Source organism: Poecile atricapillus, chromosome 4, assembly GCF_030490865.1.
Source record: "Poecile atricapillus isolate bPoeAtr1 chromosome 4, bPoeAtr1.hap1, whole genome shotgun sequence".
Classification (NCBI taxonomy): Eukaryota; Metazoa; Chordata; class Aves; order Passeriformes; family Paridae; genus Poecile; species Poecile atricapillus.
Genome location: NC_081252.1, coordinates 63,490,270 through 63,511,106, shown reverse-complemented (window position 1 = coordinate 63,511,106; position 20,837 = coordinate 63,490,270). Strand labels below are relative to the sequence as shown.

Genomic DNA, 20,837 nt, shown 5'->3' with positions numbered 1-20,837 from the left:
TTGATTTTGGAAACACAACAGCAAATATATATTTTCTTGCAGTCAGGCAGTGATATTCTCACTGCAGAGTGGTGGCAGGGATGGGGCTTCTTAATCCAAAACTTTTTATTCCATACATAAAAATTAATTCTCTTCCATCTGACTCCATCCACCTACTAATCTTTGAATTTTCTCTCTTGCTCAGCTTTTCCTTCAAGCCAGCTAGAAACAACAGTTCTTTGTGCTCCTTCCCAGTGCTGTAACTCCTTCTTTTTCTGGTTCCAGCTGCACAAACTCAGAACAGTTTCCTCCTACCAGTGTTTCCTCCCTTTACTTTCTTCTAAAGGATGCCACATTGCAACGTAGTGTTTTAACAAACCCTCCAAACTGCAAACAACATTCACAGTCTGGTAGCAGTTTTGAGAACGTTCACATTTCTGGTGTGAAACAACTCTCACAGAAATACTACCAAGCAAGGAGAATTATCCTTAATACAACAGAGCTGTCCTCTTAGCACAAAGCACCTGATACTAATCCATGATCTGACCTAATCTGTGTGTTTAAAAGTATCTCAACTTTTATCCCACTTTCCCTTCATGACAGTCTTACACATTCCTCCAGACCTCCAACACACTGTTAGAAGAGCACAAATGTTGCAACATGGTTTGATTTAAACTTATCCTATAGTGAGTCCTCAAAAATATAACAGAGAAAGCAAAATCACTGTGGAATCAGACAACAAAAAAGTTAGGAATTCTTAAATTGCAGATTTGTCCTTTCCAAGTAACAAAATGCTCGTGGGAGCAGAGTCAAATTTCTATTTTCTCTTGGGATAAATATATTTAAAAATAGTTTCCAACAAGAGGAAACCTACAGAGGTACTGACTGGCAGATACCCACATTTTGCCTCAGGCAGCAGTGCAAGGAAAGCAGAGTGAGTGGGAGCACGAGCACACGTGGTCAGGGACAGAACTGTGATACCTGGACTGTAGAATGGCACATGGGCCATTCCCACAGGGAACTGCAGTGTTCCAAAGCAAATAATGCAAAAGGCAAAGAATGAGGGGAGAGTATATATAGGTTCACATATATAAAGTGTTCCCTGCTTAGTCTGTGTGGGACTGTGTTCAGCTAGACTATGTGCTATTTTTAACATACACAACCTGCAGAAGCTTCTGTGTTTTGACTTCACTGGCTGGAAAAATAGTGTTTTAAAGTTTTCTAGTACATGTGCACTACAAGAAAAGAAAGGTGAAGAAAAAAATTCCAATTTTCTCTCCAGTGCAGCTAATTTTTCTTTTTTTTAACTGGTCTGTTAATGTAGTAAAAAAAGTTTTCCATAATATTAAATGACTATTGAGAGAAATGTGTATCTTTTGAGACACACACAGACAGCATAATGGACTGCCTCTTTTGTCTGAAGGCGTGCTGTACTCTGGCCAGAAACACTCTCTCATTTTAACTCAGGTTGAAAGCAGTTCAGGAAGGTACAGGGACCAAGTAAAGGAAGTAAGGAAGTGAAGCCCCAAATTGTAGGGTATTGGTTGTGGTTAATACAATGAGATCAAACAACTAGTTTTGAATTATTGGGAGGAAAAAATTGGTGACCACCTTAAAAAGATAGAATGCTGTATTTTCTAAGCTTTAACTTTCCACAGACAGTCAAGTATCTGTAGCAAGCAGTTTGAAATGCAGCAACTGTTCAAAGCACCCATGCAGAAAAAGGCCTCTAAGCAATGTTTCTATTCTGTAACAGTCTATTTATTCCATTAATTAGCCAATGTTTTATATTCATTCAAATACAAGACAACCTAGTGGTGTATTGCTTACATTTATTTTGTAGTGCATCTCTTCTTGTGATGGCATCCCCTTTAGCATTGTAAAGATACCTGGAATAGATGGAACTGTTACTGAAAATCCTTCACAGAAAGACAAAATACATTGAGCAATGTAAAACAATTTCCCTTTATTCACAACTTGATCTTGGCTTTCATTGTACAAATAATCTGCTGTGCAAAATAGTTTATAAAATACTAAAAAAAACTTTTATTGTAAAAAAATAAAGTTTCTAGATATACAGTTACTTTGCACTATCACAAATATTGCCCAGTATTTAACATTTAAATTTAATGTCACAATACTCAGGTCCTGTAAACAGATGACCCTACTGGTAAGAAAGCCACTACTGAAACTCAGGTTCACTAGGGATTGGTTAAGCATTTTCCTCCTGTCATATCTACACCCTCACACATCTCTGATGACCCATACTTGGAACTGTACCCATATCATGAACTTAGACACTGGCCAACCTTTCCTCCATTATCATGTAAAAAATTCCAAGTTAAATGGTAAATTTAGTCGGCAGCAAATTTTCATAAATCATGGCAATAACACAGGAGCTACACAGTGCAGTCACAGAACAACAAAGGTCCCCAACAGTGCATTTAAACTTTGCTGAGAAGCAGTGTAAGTAAAGGCAGCCTACACGTGGCTCTGGGAATGAGCACTTCGATTCCTGCCAGTGTCCAAGCTACCCAGCTTAAAAACTTCTGTGAGCTCTCTATGCTGCAGCACAATTGCAGCCACATTAGCATGAAACGCCTCTAAGAAGTTTTGATACAGTCAGCTGAGCCCTCATTGCTCCAACTCGCTTTCATTTTGCAAGGTCTTCATCGCCAAGCCCCAGAGGGTCATGCTGGAGAAGAAGGGGCCCTCGTTACTCTTGTAAGCGGCAGAGGAGGCCCGGCTGCCCAGGGCCTCGCTGCTGCAGTGCCCGTCCAGGCCCGCCGCGGAGGAGCGGATCATGGCAACGCCACCCGACTGCAGGGGCTCCTCTGCTGCGGCCACATCGACGTCTGAGTAAGCATAGGGTGGCGGTGGAGCCGCCTGTGCCTGGCCTTTCAGGAGTTTAGCAGAATCCACGCCGAGTTTCTCCGGGTTTGCTGAGTCGTGGTGCTGGATCATTGACCGCAGCTTACAGTAAGAATCCGCGGAACTGTCAAATTCAGTGGAGTTTCCAGTTGGATGAACGGGAAATTTAACAGACACCGGTAACAATGTAACTGACATTTCTGGGCCAAAAGAGTCAGAGCTCTGGGACTTGTCAAGGTCGGGCGTTTCAATCCCTTGAGTAAATTCCTCGAGTGCGTTGGGCCCCTCCTCAGAGGCTTTGCAGTGCATCTTCTTGTGCCGCCGCAGCACGGCCGAGCGAGTGAAGCACTTGTTACACGTCTCACAGGTGTAGGGCTTCTCCCCAGTGTGAGTCCTCACGTGCCTGCGCAGGTCACCAGAGCCTGCAAAACATTTCCCTACAAGGCACAAGTGACAGATTCAGATATTGTTCTCAACACAAGAATAAACATGTTTTCATTACAGAAAAACTATCAAGCGATAAGGTATCATATGTCCCACCATTTATCTAGAACAGGTTCAAACAAGTTCCATCTATTTTTACAATTCCATTAACTTGTTTCTTCTTCTTGATCTGGTTTTCTAACTGGTGTTTCCCAATGAATGGGTTCAGCTTTTGTCTCCAGAGACAGAAACATCCATTAGTACTTGAAAGCCGTGAGTGCTCTCAGTTTGTCTTAATCTTCACGGAGAAAAAAAAAAATTAAACTATCAATTTAATTTGTCTGTCTGGAAAAACAGTATTCTGATAAGCTTCTAAATATATTCTTCCAGTGAGAGCTGCATCATAGAAAGAAAAGGATTGTTCATTACCAAGGAGCTACTCTCAAACTGCTGACAAAGTTAGCTTTTTTGTTAACTTTAGGCTAACGTAATGCAGCAGTCCTTTTTTATATTCTAGCCAGATAATGTGTGAGAACTGTAATTTTTTATTGCTGCAAAGACTAGAATACAGAAAAATATTCAACTGCTTGTCTATCTTCAAAGCTACAAACTCTAATAAGCTCAATCACTATATTGCTAAGAAAAGAGTCTGAGGCTGAACCAAGGCAAACTATACAGGAACAAGCAGAAAAAGAGAGAATTAATTTCCAGAATTGCCACATGAATCAGACCCCTCATATTTTTTAAAATAGTAGAAGTAAGCTTGTGATTTTCATTTCATTTATTTTGTGAGGACAGATACCAACTAAAATTAACCATATTAAATGACTGCCCAATAAAACTGAAGCCTCAATTTTCAGCAGCATTCTGTTTATTTTGCTGCACAGATTTCTCTTCAGTACAGCCATTAAGCAGTAATGATAAGATTAAAAATTACTGGAGTAATACATCTGGATTTTGTGCATAGTGTGAATGATTTCTTAATGCTTCATCAGATCCTCTTTGCACAATTTTTGCCTTTTCAGAATAAGATGACTTGGCTAAAATCAAAAGTATTCAAAAGACTACTACAAGACAAAATGAAAACAAGCTGTTTAATGACAGCAACAAACTGATTGTTTTTACTTTCGTATCCTGTGTATCTATTTTGTCATTCTGATGCAAGGCCTCCTGATAATATTTGCTTTTTCTTGTGCCTTAAGACACTGCAAATAAAACATACTGCAGTTGGATTTGAACATATGAAGCTACACTCCTCCAAAGCTAATTCCTCAAAACATGAATGAAATTCTGTCAAAATAGCACATAATGGCAAAGAAAAAAATACTGTGTAGGATGCTAAGCAACCTGTGAGATCAGGTTGGAGCTGATCAAAAGCCATTTTCAGACCTCCTGTCAGTATGGTGTACCTAACAGATTTTGAAAATGGGTGGTCTGATCAAGTTTTGATTTTATTCCAGAGTCTGAAGCAAACTAATGAAAGGTTGTTATTATCAGACTCTGTGGGTGCATGGAGTTAAAATCAATGCATTTGGTATGCAAATGGAAAAAAAAAAAGACCTCATCAATAGCCAAGTGATGTCAAACCTAACTTTCCATCAGAAAGGACTATTCTGAAAATAAATCTATTTCTGAAGCAGCTACTATGAGCAGCTCTTTAGCAAATATGTTAGCAACCACATACAATGTTGATTCCTCTGACTTATTTTCTTTAATTTTCAACTGAAATTCTCCTTAAACTTATGAGAAAAATAAAGGAGTTTATTACACAAAATGAAAGACTGTTAAGCATGCAAGATAGAAAATTTTGTGACTGACTTTCACAACATGGTACTTCAATTTAAAACAGTTTTGATTAATTGTTATTCTGTTGACAGAGGAACTTTAACTCATCATTTGAAAAGCAAAGGCACAACCAAGCAATGCACAGTGAACCTTACCACAAGCTGAACAGCTGTATGGTCTCTCTCCAGTGTGCCTTATCCTGTGCTTTACCAATTTTCGTTGCATATTAAATGACTTCCCACATTCATCACAGGTGAATACTTTATCTGCTGTATGCGTCTTTTTGTGCTCCTTTAAATTACTGAAGTTACTGAAACCTAGAAAAATGTGACAGACTCTGAGATTAAAACGACTCCTCACTTTTCAGTCAAAAAACTCAAGGCAGAAACTTTGGTTCTTACACACCTCTGCCACAGATATCACACAGGTGAGGTTTTTCTCCAGAATGAATAATTATATGACGCTGAACATCACCAGAAGCAGCAAATCTGCAACACAACACAGAAACCAAATTAGTGTCTTCATAAGGCCCTTATTTCCCTAAACTATCATATGGAAATTGGCTTGAATGAATGCCTGATGTTCTAAACAAAGACTAAGACCTAAAACACAGATAAATGGATGCAACTAAGAAAACATTTTTAAACAGAAAAAAAACTTCCAAAAAAACATTTTTATCATTAATGTTACTAATTCACTCTGTATTTTATGCTATTCCTGCATTAGTGTATTTTATGTCACCTGTTAGCTAGCAGAATTATTTAATTGCTAATAAATTGCTTAAATTTGTCAAATTTCCCATACTTCAGGATATCATGAAATGAAAAAAAATAAAAATAAAAATATCACCAAGTAATGAAAAAAAGTGAGGGAAAGGTACAAACCTGCATGATTTATTGTGACTCACACTGTTCAAAATACACACAACAATATACAACACAATAAATACAACACAACAAAATATACTCAATGCTATTCTTATCTACATACCAATACACAAAAAATTTAGACCACAAGCTCTGGTGACATGATTATCTTACTCACAGCAAGTCAGCTGCAAACATTTATATATTTTAATCCCATCAGCACACATTTAAACCCAGAACCTTCTAAACAAAATTGAACAGCATGCTGCCTTAGCTCTTGGCCTGTAGTTTATCATGAAGATTAGGAGAAAACATGAAGAATTTTTTTCATGTTATCTTTACTAAGATGAACAATTCTCACCTCTTCCCACAGATTTCACAAATGTACGGCTTCTCACCAGAATGTCGTCGTAAATGTGTCTGGAGATTACCTGCCTGAAGGGAGAGCAATTTAGGCATTTAAATTCAGCTTGTCTGTTGTATGCAGATAAAAAAAACCAAAACAATGATGGGAACTATGAGACTGGCTTTTCTTATTCTTACTTCTAAGGCAGTGAAGACTACAAAGCATGTACGAACTCAAGAATTCTTATCTAGTAAAGACAGACTACCATGCACTTCAACATCAAATTGTTTATGTATGGAATTATCCATTGACAAGAAGAGAAATAGGGGAAAAAAATAAAAAACAAGAAGCCTGAAATGAAATGCTAAGAGAAAAGAAAGACCTATAATTGAAAGCAGATCCAATTATAAATAAAAATTACACTATCTAGAATGCAAAGAATGTGAAATGAAAATTTACTAACTTACTAGCAATACAGTTCATGTTAGTTTCACTTTCCCTGTCCTACAAATAAAATATTGTTACACATATGTAACAATACATGTCTGAATTCACCTATCAGGTGGACAAAAAGAAAATAACAGGGAAAATATTTTTCTATCCATAAAATACTCAGATGCTCCTAACCTGAAATTATTTACTCATACCAAAAATAAAGCAGAACAGGAAGTACAGAAAATACTTGGTCCTCGTGAATGGCTACTCCACTGAGTCCAGTTCTCAAACAATAAGACACACCCTGTGGAAGAGCTGCAGATGTTCCATACATTGTGCACACTTCCACAGTCAGTTTTTAAACCTTTTTGATGGATAACTGCCTGGTTTTGATTTGGCTAAGGAAACATCAAGTCCTTTACATTGGGAAAGAAAATTTGGGATGCAAAGATTATCATGTCCTCATCAGTCACAGTAAGATAACAAAAATAAGACCCAGACGAATTCCTTCTGGCTCATTTAGATAATAAATTACCTGTTGTGATCTATCACTGTAATCAGATCTTATCATGTACCAGAACTCAAGTACTGCAGACACACACACACAGGACAGCATCGAATGGATCAATGTTTGAACCCTGAAAGAGCTTTCTTCAACCCCCATAAATTTTTTTCAGACAACGGTGTGACTGAACAACTGCTCTCTAAGGCCAAACTTTCTAATACTGAAATCCACTCAAAGAGAGGCATTAGGTACTTATTTCTGGGGAAGAAGATAAACCATGGAATAATTTTTGCTTTTCAAAGACAAGGAATTTTATGCCACAGTGTGTTTTAGAAAAACATACAAAAAAAAAAGACAGAACCTTTACGTCTATCCATGTCACAAACAAACACTTTCATGGGCATTTGAAAGTTATTCCAGATAAAGACAGAGGATGAATTTGAAGAGAAACAACTATCTTGAAATAGTTCCCTCAAAGGCATATTAGGTATACATTAATAATATATAAGTATATATATTAATATAGGTATATATTAAGTAAGAATAAAGACATTTTGCAGAAAGCTGCAAGTAGATCTGTTTCTTTGTTACAAGCCTATGTCTTCTCCTTCTAATGAGGGCTAAGCTTGTTACTAACTGTTCTAAGACAAATCACGGTAAAAACATCATTAGCTTGTATCCTTTCTTAAGCTTTAAAGCTAGCACACAACAATGTGATGCTTGGTTAAAGCATCACATGCCACCCCAATGAAAAACAAACCCTAAGGTGATTTCTGCCCCCATTTCAGTGCAAGAAAAAAAAAAAAAGCTCAGAAGAATCCTCTAAATGGTTGCATAGACCTCCTCAAAAATTTGGAGACCAGAGAGATACACCAGAGTTAGTCCTTTTGTAAGTGGCAAGCTTCCAAAGTGAAGCAACTGATGCAGTGGGTCCCTGAAAGAATCTCTGCAGGAGGAGGTAAAACACAATATCCTGGATCACCAGCCAGAGAGGGTTCACATCACAACAAGCTGTGTACAAGCAGTAAGAGAAGATCCAGGCTTGGAAGTAAAGGAATGTTTTCCTCAAAAAATCAAAGACTTTTATGGCTGTTTATTCCCAACTACGAGTTCCCTCAACATTTCCCCCTACTTCTTTCATTTTCTGCTCCACATTCCAACACACAGCACATCAGCTACATTCAGCAGGAGCAGACAACCCACCAGGCCCAACAGCTGCACTGTCTCAAAAGTACAGAACATGAAGGCTTAAATAAGAAAAGTGTTTCTATTTCTGTGCTTTCAGACAGAGAAGATAAAGGACAAGATTGGAGATGGTATTTTAAGCAAAAAGTAGATAATAATTATCCTTGCATCTTACTTTCTGGTGAGTGGAATCTTACTTATTTGCAGGATTCAAAGGCAAGTACCCCAGCAATATACAAGGCCCCTTTATGAGCAGAGAAGAACTGCAGCACAGAGGCTGAAAGCTCTGGCGCTATGCTGGATGTGTAGGGATTGCCCACGAATATTTATCTACCCACACCTCCAGGCAAGTGAGCTAACATGGAGGGAAGGGAAGTTTCATTAAAAGGCAGAAATTTCCAGTTTTGTCAGGGGTTTTGTTTGTTTCTGTAATTAAAGACAAACAAAGACTATTGCATGAGGAGTCTGTCATGCCTGTCATACACTCTGTGTGGCACTCTTCCTCCACTGTAGTAGTACAGAATCCAACTTTATTTGCCAAAAATACTACTAACAGAATTTGAAATATCCATGTTTTTCTTTTAGTAACTAGAAGTTCAGCCATCAAAATTAATGAAAATGCTCTTCTTTGCCTAAAAAGCAGGTCCAGTTTTTCTGAAAATTGCCCAATAAGCACGATGAAACAGTATTCTTCATTGGATGCATTCTTATATTCATATTTAGCAACAAGGTGGAGGACACAAAGGCATCAGATTCATGGGTCAAACAAGGCCCACTGGTGGGCTGTGAAAATGAAGCAAGAGCAGCACAACCAGTGGTGGGTGGGTAGGTAAAAAGCACATAGCTCCAATTCTTAAACCAGGACCCATAAGAAATGCCAAAGCTTTTTGACAATAATTATGTAATCTTAGTATAAAAATATGCACCTGATTACTCTCTGCTCTACTTACACGTGCACATCTCAACCACAAAATCAGAAAGTAAATAGACATTTTGGAAATGTGAGACAACTAGGCATGAAATTTGTAGAAATACAAAATTAGTTGTTGTACCCAGAAGAGGAAGTAAACACTGGAGGGCAAATAAAGCAGCTAAAGTTTAGGCCCTGTACGTAAGTAGGGAGTTTCACCAGAAGCTTTTTTAATCATAGTTGAGTATTGTCACTTCAGAGATGTGGTGGTATTCTCACTGAAAGAAACTGAGCCCAGTTATATGGATACAAATTCTTTTCATCTGACTCAAATCTACTTAATAATTTATGCCATTTAGGAAGATGAAACTGTATTGTGAATACAACATTATATAAAATTTGAACCTCCACTTTTTTCAGATATTGTAAAAATGCTAGTCACAACATACCTCTAAGCATAAAGCAAAAGAACAGTTTGGAAATTAATGTTCTTTGTATTTCAAATATAGCTGTGGCTCTGTACACTTAAACATTCATTTGAAGGTAAAGTACATAACACATCTACTGAAAGCAGACAGAATCAAAGACATGGAATGCATCAAAGAAATCTAAAACATTCGATGTGTTATTTTGAAACAAGACATTTTAATAATTTATCCCTAAAGTGAATTCTGTCTTTGAACAAAAAAAAAAAATCTAATCTTAAATGCATGATTTTTAGAATCAACACAGATGCATTTCAAGTCAAAGTACCATAATACATAAAATATTCCCACCTGTGAGAAGTGTTTCCCACAAATGTTACATTCAAAAGGTTTCTCACCTAAAAGAAGAAACAGAACACAGAACTTCTAATAGTTGCCGTAGAACATAAATAAAATTGGTACATTTCCTTTTAAAACATGTAAGAGCAAAAAATATCCCCAGAAGGACACTTACCCATGTATTTAAGGGGAAATTCAAGAGGTAAATACAGCTTTTACCACTAAGTTTCTAAAGCAGACTTGTTCAGAATTTATCCTTCAAAACAAGTGGAAGAGTTTTGATATGGATTGGTGCAGGTTTTAATCTTTTGAAAATACTTTTGATTTGAAATGAAAGGAGTATCATATCACCAGGAGGAACAGAATAGATGACAAGGTCCAACAACAACAGTGATGGGAAGGGCACCTGATTTTTCACTTGCACAGAGACACATTCTTATAAAAGAGGAGGAATGAAGGGAAGCTGATTTGGAAGAATTGTGTTTTCTGATTTTAATGTCTACCATACATCTCTGCTCAGCACATAGCCATTCACTTCCATAAAATATGTATTTGCCTTCAAATTCTCATCCTATATATATAGAAGTACCTGAATATTGCCTAAGCATTTTGCTCCAAAATTCTGAATTTATACATGTAACTGTTATCCTTCAATCTCCAAAAACAGATTGGCAGCTTTAGTAAAAACTGGTGAGCCCACATTAGCTTTCCAAAACAACCTGACTCTCAGTCTAGAATGTGATTGTACAACACTTAAATTCTCTTGCTGTTAAGACAAATACGTTTTTGTAGTAATTTTTCTCCTCTACAGTATTTCATAAAGGTGTTTTTTAATTCCCCCATCTTAGTTCTTGGTTTCCTACACTGCTGATAAAATTTTATGTGCATCTTTTAGAATTTTGAAAACAAAAATGATGCTCAAATACCATTGATTCAATGACACACACTTATCATCTTTCATGAGTCTAACTGCACATTTAAAGGACATTTACAATCTGTCCCACATGTGCAGGGCAACAAAACTAGTGTAAATCCATGTGATTTTGAAAACAGAATATTTCTAAAGGGAAAAAGAGATCTTACAACATTACACTGTGTTTCATCTTGGTCATGATTAAATAATCTGTCTAAAGATTTTTATTTACTTCTTTAATTTTAATTTTCCTGACTTTACAGAAGACCTCTTGGCTTCTCTTCCATTAAGTATTCTCTACATCAGTTTTTTCCTCCATCCTTGGAAGTGTTACAAGCAACATCTATTATATCCAGGTGTGTGAATTCCATTTTCCTTTCCTCCTGATGAAGTTCTTCCAACATTTTTTAGGATCAAGGACTAAATGCAATTCTCTTTAGATTTTAAAACACAGGAAACACACAGTTATGTTACTTCACAGATTGCAACCTTGCAATTTGTCCGACAGCTTGAGGCTTTATCTACTTTGTCTACTTAATAAAGAATGGAAATCTGGTAGTTTTAAGAAAGCTTTCCTTCAATTAAAGACAAAAATAATGAAACCAGTAAATCAACTATGAAGTCACTCAACTATAAAGAGCACTGAGGCTTGATTTCATTATGGCTTTAAACTTGCAAAACACCAAAAATTCTGATACTGATAACACAAATATAAATGAAACCAACAGGGAGCCAGATCTGTAGCAACTTGAAAGGATTCTGAAAGCCATAAAAGCATCAAGATAATAGGAAATGGAGGACAAAAAACACTAGTAAGCAATTTTTGCAGAAATTACCTATAAAAAAACTTACAGGAGACCTAGAGAATAGTATTTGAACAGGAATCCACTCTGAAATGCCTAGAGGGAGAGGTGAGGAATTGGAGGCTCAAATTGCTCCAAACTATTATTGTAGGCTGCATGCAGCCTCATTCTAACTGCACCGATGTAATGAATTGGAGGTTTTCCCCCGAAGATAAAGGTAAAACAAAGGTTTTTTTTTTAAAAAAGAAACATCAAATTCCTTTTTGGAGAACAATTTTGCACTTGCATAGAATTCCAAACCAGTGGGCTTATCAAGTAATCTATTGCTCAGAAGCAATTAGCCTCACTACCTGAACTAATAAGCTGAAGACTATTCTTCACCTATCACTGGTGAGACCATGTCTGGAGCCTTAAGAAAAGAAGGCAAACAGGAAATCTCATTGCTGCCTAAGGCCTGAGAAGGCAGATGCAAGCAGGTTGTTCCTGGTACACAGTCTTAGGACAAGAGGTGACAGATGCAATTTGATCATGACAAATTCCAATCAGATACATAATCTTTTACCCCATGAGGGTGGTCAGACGCTGGGAGTGATTGTCTGGAGAGGTTGTGGAAACTCTGTGTTTGGAGATGTCCAAAATTTTCACTACGCATGGTCACGAGCAAAACAACCCAATCTAACTTGATGTGCCTTGAGCAGGAAACTGGAGCTGATTACCTGAGGAGATCCATGCCAATCTAAATTATTCTATGATTCTACAACTGTCAATAAATTCCAAACCAAAAACCTCATCTGGGAGTACCAGGATTGTATCCTTCTTGTTCAACACCCTGCAAGAAGATAAAGTACACAATAGTGGGACCCATGGCTGGATCAACAGCAATACAGAAAAACTGGAGAAAAGTAGTAACTGAATACAATTCAGACAGTGTCTAACCCAGGGGACTTCACTTTTGAACCCCTGTGCTGCCTTGTCCTTTCTATATTCTGTTGCATCCTTTCTTGTTCAACATTCTGCAAGAAGAGGTGAAGATAAACTACAGTGATCACAACAGTGATCAAAGCAGTGTCATGTCAGCTCCTGAGGAGAAAGGCATGAAGGCAGAAGTGGTGCTCCTGATGAGATGGCAAAGGTGAGGAGCTAAACTCACTAAGGCAAGGAATGCTGGAAGTTGCTCAAGCAAACCTCGGAATGAAAAGGCTGAGGATCAACAATGTATTACATGGCAGTGCTACTCCCTTCCTGTTGCATTCCATCCTGCCAAGAGTTTTTTCCATTGGTCCAAGTTTGTTTTGGGTTGGTCTTTTGAGATGCTCCCTGAAAATACATAAAATACCCCAACAAAACCACTGGATGTTCCTGCACAAGTACAGACTTGCTTCATTTTTTTCAGACAAGTCAATATAATAATAAAGAGCAAATTATAACATTCAGTCAAAATCATCCTAAGTCAGTGCAGTACTCTCTGTTTAGAGATTCCTTTAAATGTCCACAAGCAATACAACTCAAACAGCCAGACATGCCAGGACAATGGCTGTTGAACAGTTTGGCTGCCTTCATATAGAGAACTCATCAGTGCACCCATGCTAACCTGCAAATTCTTTAGCAGTTCCTAGTGCACAGGGACAGAGAATTTCACACATGCTTTTTCTTGACAACTGGACCACCCCAGCACTTGTGGTGTAAGAATTGTCATTTTTGGGTTAAAAACAGGTTTTCCAGTGTGACATGTCCATTTCTTCCATCTCTTCAGCAAAGTCATATTGGGAGGGCTTTCAGTGAGCACTGTAATACTTAAATGCCTGCTAACCCTTTTGCTTAGCTCAAGAAAATTAGTGTTTTTTAATAAAATGGATTAGCTAGTAATCCGTTATGCTTTCTGAAGAGGCAGATGAACAGAAATGGCTTTTAGCATACACTTACATTACTACTACACTTACATTACGTACTACCAGTGTACCTGACAGTAACAACACAGAGGTGCCCTGTACCTTCTGCTACAGCTCTTTCCAGTATCAACATCCTACTCACTATCCACTGCAATTTTCCAAATACTCTTTTTGCACTACCTGGCTATTTAAAAATAAATTAACATTAATAAAAGGGAAATAACAGGGAATAATTCCCAAAAATAACAGGGAAGCAAACAGGCATTTCTACTCATATCCTTGCCTCAGTTTTTCTATCCATTGATGTGCTTATTATTTGTTAAACTTGGGCTCTTACACTTTTGTCATCCATAGAAGAATGCTAGTGCTTTATTAACTAGCATTCAAATCTGGAGTTTTTGAAAACTACTGGAAGAAAATGGTGTGTGAAAAGCATTAGAGAATTCCCAAACCCTGGGGTCTCTCTAGCACAAACTGATGTTACTGCAGTCTCTCCTTTAGCTGGAACTTTTCTAGATGCTCTTGTCTTCTATCTGATCATGTATTTTCCTGAAAATCTAGGGTATTAAAATATACCTGATGATACCAGCTCAAATCAGATAAGATTCAAAAAATACAAGAAAAAAAGAGGCTCTAGGTAAGAGGCATATGCTACTCTTTCACAGGGGAACAAATTAAAAAAAAATATTAGAAACATGAGCATACAGAAGCAGTTATAGCTAACAATTGAAAACTTCAGGAAGCTAATGCAAAATGTTCATATTACCAGATTCTGGAAAGATTTTTCTATGAGTAAAATAGAAAAATAAATTTTTAATTCTAAGGATCAGTTAAAATAAATTAATGTCTGAGTTTCACATTTAGTGTCAAATTACCAATATGTGTCAAATTACCAATACGTGTATGATCATTTCCAAAGTGATGTTTATTTGACAAGATTGAGAGAGATGCATTTGTATATTTAATACAAGGAAAAAGAAAAGCAAAAAATATTCAACAGCTTAACCAGGAATTATATCATCTCAAGGACTTCGAATCAATTTTTTTACCTTGCCTAGACAAGGTAATTCTTAAAAACTCTTCTAAAGAAGCATATCTAATAATGCTGGTTAAATTGAACAGACAAACTAATTAATTTGAAATTAAACTAGGTCTTGTTTTCCACTACAATAAAAATATACTTAAAAATAAATCTATGTTAGGTTTAAAAATATTACCTGTAAACTTTTAAAACAAAGTACATTAATTCAAAATTCTCATTTACTCTGCAGCCTGAAGGAGCCTTACTCTCAAGGTAAACACAATTAAAGTTGCTATAAGGCATATTTCTACAGGTTAAAAAAAAATTACTTCCAAGCCCCAATCACTTGTATCTTACAATGAATATATGACCAGAGAGAACAGAGGTATTCCAGTATACTTATAGTACCATTTATTCATTTACACCTTTTATTGTCATCTGGCTCAAACATCCAGCCCACCTGACAAACTGACTAGAAATGACTCATTGAAATGCAGGAAGAAACCAAAATTTTCATTGAAATGTCATTTTCATCAAATTCACACAATTTTCTTTGAAAAAGCAGCCAAATCCCCAAATACATAGGAGAAATCTTTTCTACAACTCCCAGCAAAACTCGGTATTACAGTTCTTTATTCCTGTATGATTATCCATTAAAAAAACAAAACAAACCACAGCCTTTTGAAAGTAGACCCTTAAACAGCATCTCTGAATCAAGAGACACTGCAAGATATTCTCTGTAATTGAAATATTTGGCCTGCAGACCAAGTAACTGGTAACTGTACCTGTATGAGACCTTTTATGTAGCTCCAAATTGCTTGGATGTTTGAAAGCCTTCCCACATAACTCACAAGTATATTGTTTCTGTGACTGAAGAGTCTGTGATTGTCCTTCTTGTTCCAAAGGACCTCGAGATCTTTCCACTTCAACAGTTTGTTCAAAATTCTCTGAATTCACTAAATCTTCAGCTTCTTTTTCATCAGTAACTCTAACATGTGTCGTGTCCGTGATACTTTCATTTACAGGTTCAACTACTTCTGTCACTCTACTGTCATCTCTTTGGGGCTCAGGCGGCTGCTCTGCAGATTTCTGAGATCTTAGAAAATTTAACTTTTTGAGGTGTATTGCCTTTTTCAGTCGCATTTGTCTGGTCGGCTGCAGAACTGTGCTCTCTGCATTTTGGTCTGGAGCAGCTTCACTTGCAGACTGAACCAGAAAGTTTGATGGTAAATGATCAGTGGTTTCCAGAATACACTCAGAGTGATTGACAGTGCAAGAATTATTCTCCACTGTGTTTATTTCTGTGGATGTGTTGTAAGAAAAGGATGGTTCTGCTCCTCTCTCGTGATCAGAGCAAGCGTTTTGTTTATAGAACTGTTTGCTGTAAAAGTTGCGTAGTTTATAGTAGTAACTTGGTTGTTTAAATGGAAGCTCTGTGCAGTTGCCATCTAAGGAATCTTGTGGTGGTTTCTGTCCATCACCTGATGGGGTGTGCAGATTAACAGACTGTGATGCATGTGAGTGGTGCTCAGCCAAGACTTTGTTAGTCTGTGTGTCAGCTGAGCACTCAGGCAATAGGTTTGTCCCATAGCCGTCACCAGCACAGCCGGTATCTGAACCCAAAGCATTCTGCAGTGAAAATACACTATTACACGGCATACTGGCTGCCTGCTCCACAGCTGTGGAAGACTTTAAAAAGGTGTGGCAAATGTTCAGCACATTTTGCACTTGGAGGCACTGTGCAATGTCCAGCATAGCTTGTACATTGTCCTGACTAAGATCCAGGTGGGAGGTGTACATGAAGTCCAGGATCTGGCCTATGCCGCCTACATTTTTAATGTCCAAGTGAAACACATCATTCTTCTGGCCTGAAGAATTCTGGAAAAGGGTCCTGATAAAATAAGGCAAATATTCAAATATAAACACAATTCCCAAACACTTCAATAAGAAAAACATACATGCATTTCAGATAAGCTGCTTGGTATGAAACAAGTTTGTACTCTAAAGCCTTACCTAGATTGCTGTGTTTTTGAAGATGAATTTCTCAAAACTGCTCAATTACTTGTCTTATATATTAGTCCTACATTAGTGCACTTGAAGTATAAATCAAAGTAAAAGAATAAGTTAGATAAAGGATCATTATCGAACTTATCTTTTATCTAACTAATTCTGCATTTCTCTATGTTTTCAAATAACATCCTATGCTTGTGGTTCTTATCCACCGTCCTTCACATATTAGGTGCAGAGGTGTATTATGGACAATTTGCAGAACTGGTTGACTCAGAATGGTTTTTCTCCTTTCATTGTGGCAAATCAAACAGAACATAAGAAATTTTCTAGCAAAATGGAGAAGACAGACCTCAAAATCAGCTAAACTCTTCCCTGGCAACTGAGTTTGTCCATTGAACTCCATCAGCAAGCCTACCAAAGTTCTTAGCATTAGTTCTTTCTCCACAAATACAACAAGAGGATGGCAATATTAAACAAGAAGATGGCATTATTTTCAATTATTCTCTCATATCAAAAAAAGTACTTTTTTTTTACTGGTTCTGGATAAGTACCAAGTAAAAGAATAACAAAGAGTACAGGTACACAATCCTAAAACAGCAGTGCAACCAATACCCACTGAATTGTCACTGAATCTTTAAACTGAATGAATTCACAAAAGTTCTTACTATTGAATGTAAATGTAAAGTTAATGCCAGGAGCTTATCTGGCTCTATCACTTCGGCCTGCGACAGGAGTGGGTCACACCCCAGGAGCAGGATGACCCGAGGTGTGACTGGAGCACTCGATCTACGGCTTTTTTGTCTGTCAGTCTGCGCTCTGAGGAGACAAGGATGAGAGGGAGGTCTTTTGCATGGGATAATAGAGGATTTATTGCTCTGGGGAATCCTGGGGGCAAAAGACCGAAAATGCAAGCGTGCAACAGCTGAAATAGGGAGGCGGTTCAAAGGGAGGGTACAAAGCATCACCTAATCAGAGATATCCTGGGGAGGGTAAAAGGCAGGGTTCACAAAATCATCGTCCAATGAGGGAGGTAGCGGGGAGAAATTTGGTCACATGGACTAATCAAGCGTCGAAGTTTAGCAGATTTCTAAAGTGGAATTCCAAGCATGCGGTGGCCTAAGACAGATTGACACGAGACTCAGGGTAGATTGACAACATGGGGTGGGAGGGTCTGGGCAGGGTGATAATTTGGACCAAACGTTCAACTTGGGCAATAACAGAACATACCATTAACAAGAAACACACTGCAACATTAAGTACTCTCAGTATCAGCGATACAACTCTTCACATGAACAAGCAGTCCTAGATTAAGTGGGTTCATACTCCTTCTCAGCCAAGAACTCTGTACCAGTCCATTAAAATCCTGATACTCCCACAGTAAATAATGACAAATAAGTGGGGTCAGGTCACTCTTATATAGTCACTTTCCTACACTAAAAAATGCCCCAAACTTGATGGTTCCTCAAGGATTGGGCTAAATCTCAAATTTGGTTTTGCTTAAAAGTGGGCATGATATCAACGAGCTCTAAATCTTAAGAAAATGTGAGTCTATGCTGAAACTTTAGAAATGCAGGGGATCCTCTGAAGCCAGTGCCCACATTCAAGCTCTTTCATAAATCTAGACCATTCTATCTAAATTAAAACCAAAACTATAATGAATATATCTGGGTTGAGAGCCTAAATTAATTAGCCACTTATATCCTGTTGAATTTTAAGAGGAGTTGAGCTCTTAGCTCTTTTTGACTACTTTAAAAATTTGGTCTTTGAGCATAATTGCACTTCATCAGCAGTATACCACTAGAGCAGAAAAAGGAACTTCTTATCTTGTTTTCCTGTTCATAACATAAAAATAGGTTTCTTACAAATGAATTAGCAGTCAAGCTTTAGAAATGTTTCAAAAAACAAGGTCTAAAAACTGCCCAATCTAACAGCTTACTCATAAATAATATAAAACACTAAACTGGGAGATCCAGCACCCTCCAAAATTCACGGGCACAATTGAGGGCAGCACAGAAGGGAAAGAACGCAGTGATGTGGTGTAATGGTGTAACCTGTATACTTTAAAACACAGCTGTTGTCTCTGAGAATCTGAATTAGCAGAGATTTACTAATAACTGATATAGTCACATTTTATTTAGAAAATAATTGATGAAACAAGTCCCATTATTTGGAAATGGATAACTTTTTATCAATTATATCCCTTATCTGGCTCTGTTCATATACTCTGCTATGTTCCTTGTAAGCAGTTATATTTTTCTGGTGAAATAGTGAATGCAGGTCCATGTTTCATTATATGAAGCACGATAAGCAAGTAAATAAAAAAAATGTCAAAATCAAAGAGCATACTATGAATACTTGACACAGCTTTATCTCTGCACAATTTCCCTTTTCTCCTTACATTCCCAAGAGTTAACTCAGTCTGTGACCAAAAGAAAAAAATACCCTTCTCAGAGAAAACCTCAGCCAGCAGCATTTAGTTAACATTTTAAAGAAAAGAATTTTCTATCACATACCTGAAATATTGACTGAAAGCAGCTAATACATTTTTGTGTGCTTTGAAGCAGACACCCTTCACCACCAGCATGCAGTCACAGAGAAGCCCCTGAATGCGCTGTTCATGTAGCTGCTGAAGAAGATGACAGCTATGGCTAGCAACAGTGTCCATGCTAGAAAATCACTTCAATTACCTGCAATGAAATAAAATGCTAAGATGAATATTGAATTGCAAAATTTATTTAAAATATTAAGAACATTTTTGCCATTTATTTTAGCTTTCAAATGAAACAGACTTCAGTTTACACCTGCAATTTGATTGCTAATGACATTTTTCTGGTTAAAGATGAGTCACAGTATCACTCACCAACAGATACACAGCAGTATAGATATGAAATACTGATTTTAACAGAGCCTTGCTTACAAAGAAGAGCATCCACAGAAATGCAACGGTCCTGCCAATAAACTGAGCTCCATAACCACAAAAAAAAAATGCACCCCAATTTAAACAACTTCCACAATAATTAGATTCTAATGCAAAAACCATATTGCATGTACAAAATCAGTAGCTTTTGTAGAGGAAAACCTCAGATTCTTCATCCTCTAACTCAAAAGGGAGAACACAGTAGTAGTATTATTTGAGACATTTGTTGCTGTTCTAGCTACATACATTTCCACTGTGGATCTGATTAATTAGACACATTAGCATGGTATTGTTTTTAATACAATGTAATATCTAAATGAAAAAAATCCCCTCTAAACAGGTTGAAAAGACAAGTCACATCTGAACACAACACATTTACATTGAATTCCATGCTTCCTTTTTTTTTTTTTTTTGTAACAAGGATGTAATGCTCCGCTGTGCACTTGTAAACATGACAACTCCAACTATTAGGATAAACAGAATTTCTAGTCTTCTAACTAGGAATGAAGGAAGAAAACCTTCCTGTTCTAAGGAATGAAGTAGGAAAACCACCTTCTGCTAAGCATAACCAGATAGTGGTCGCCCCATTTTCAAATTTCAGGAACGATAAGGGTTCCGCATTTTAATTTATCCTGTGTAACTCTGTGATTCCCTGCCTTCTGCTGTATTACATGGAAGGGCTATTATATTGTGCTTTTCTTCTATTAATGCTTATCATGTTTTGACCAGGCTTTAAAATAAAGCACATCAATTTGCTTTCTCTGTGTGCATCTCCCACCACGGCATCCTGCAATTACTTTGACAGTGAACTGCCTCTCATCCATCAGGTGCGTGTCTCCTCACGGGGCCGGCGGGCACGGGGAGCCGCTCCCGAGCAGGGGGAACCCCTCCGCCACAGCCGCTATTTATGGCTAAGTTCCTCTCAGCCTCGCCCGGCTGGAGCCGGGCTCGACGTGCCGCAGAAGGGGACAGAGGGAGGATCTGCCTCGCTGGGGCCGGCTCTGCCCGGGGTCAGGGCGGGCGAGCGGCCGGTGCCGGGGGACACGGCCCCGCAGCCCCGGGCGGGGGAACGCGGCGCGGCCTGGCACGGGCGGGACAGCGGCCGAAAGGCAGGAGCCGGCCCTGCCCAGCCCAGCGCTTACCGGCTCCGACCACCTCCCAGCTCCATCCCCGCCAGCGGCCGCTTCCGCCGCCGCTCCCTCCCCTTCCCTTCCC

General features: G+C 38.0%; 1 protein-coding gene across 2 annotated transcripts; it reads right to left on the bottom strand.

Moving 5' to 3' along the window:
* Positions 1 to 1,892: 1,892 nt before the first annotated feature.
* On the bottom strand, positions 1,893 to 20,824 carry ZBTB49 (zinc finger and BTB domain containing 49). 2 transcript variants are annotated; one of them, XM_058838350.1, is made up of 8 exons: positions 20,420 to 20,824; positions 19,219 to 19,392; positions 15,481 to 16,586; positions 10,082 to 10,128; positions 6,286 to 6,359; positions 5,464 to 5,546; positions 5,214 to 5,375; positions 1,893 to 3,287 (listed from the first exon to the last, which is right to left on the bottom strand). In XM_058838350.1, exons 2-8 carry the CDS (start codon positions 19,368 to 19,370, stop codon positions 2,614 to 2,616), a joined length of 2,298 nt encoding a protein of 765 aa, XP_058694333.1. In that variant the 5' UTR covers positions 19,371 to 19,392; positions 20,420 to 20,824; the 3' UTR covers positions 1,893 to 2,613. The 2 variants fall into 2 exon arrangements, with proteins under 2 accessions (XP_058694333.1, XP_058694335.1); XM_058838352.1 differs by having other exon boundaries at positions 20,765 to 20,817.
* Between the last annotated feature and the right edge of the window lie 13 nt (positions 20,825 to 20,837).

What these genes read in the sequence shown, in the direction of transcription:
- ZBTB49 (XM_058838350.1), bottom strand. Translation starts at nt 19,370, where the DNA reads ATGGACACTGTTGCTAGCCATAGCTGTCATCTTCTTCAGCAGCTACAT. An exon ending in GTGGGAAACACTTCTCACAG is followed by an intron (nt 6,360 to 10,081) that starts GTGGGAATATTT and finishes CTCTCCCTTCAG; the next exon opens with GCAGGTAATCTCCAGACACA. An exon ending in ATACAGCTGTTCAGCTTGTG is followed by an intron (nt 3,288 to 5,213) that starts GTAAGGTTCACT and finishes TGTGCCTTGTAG; the next exon opens with GGAAATGTTTTGCAGGCTCT.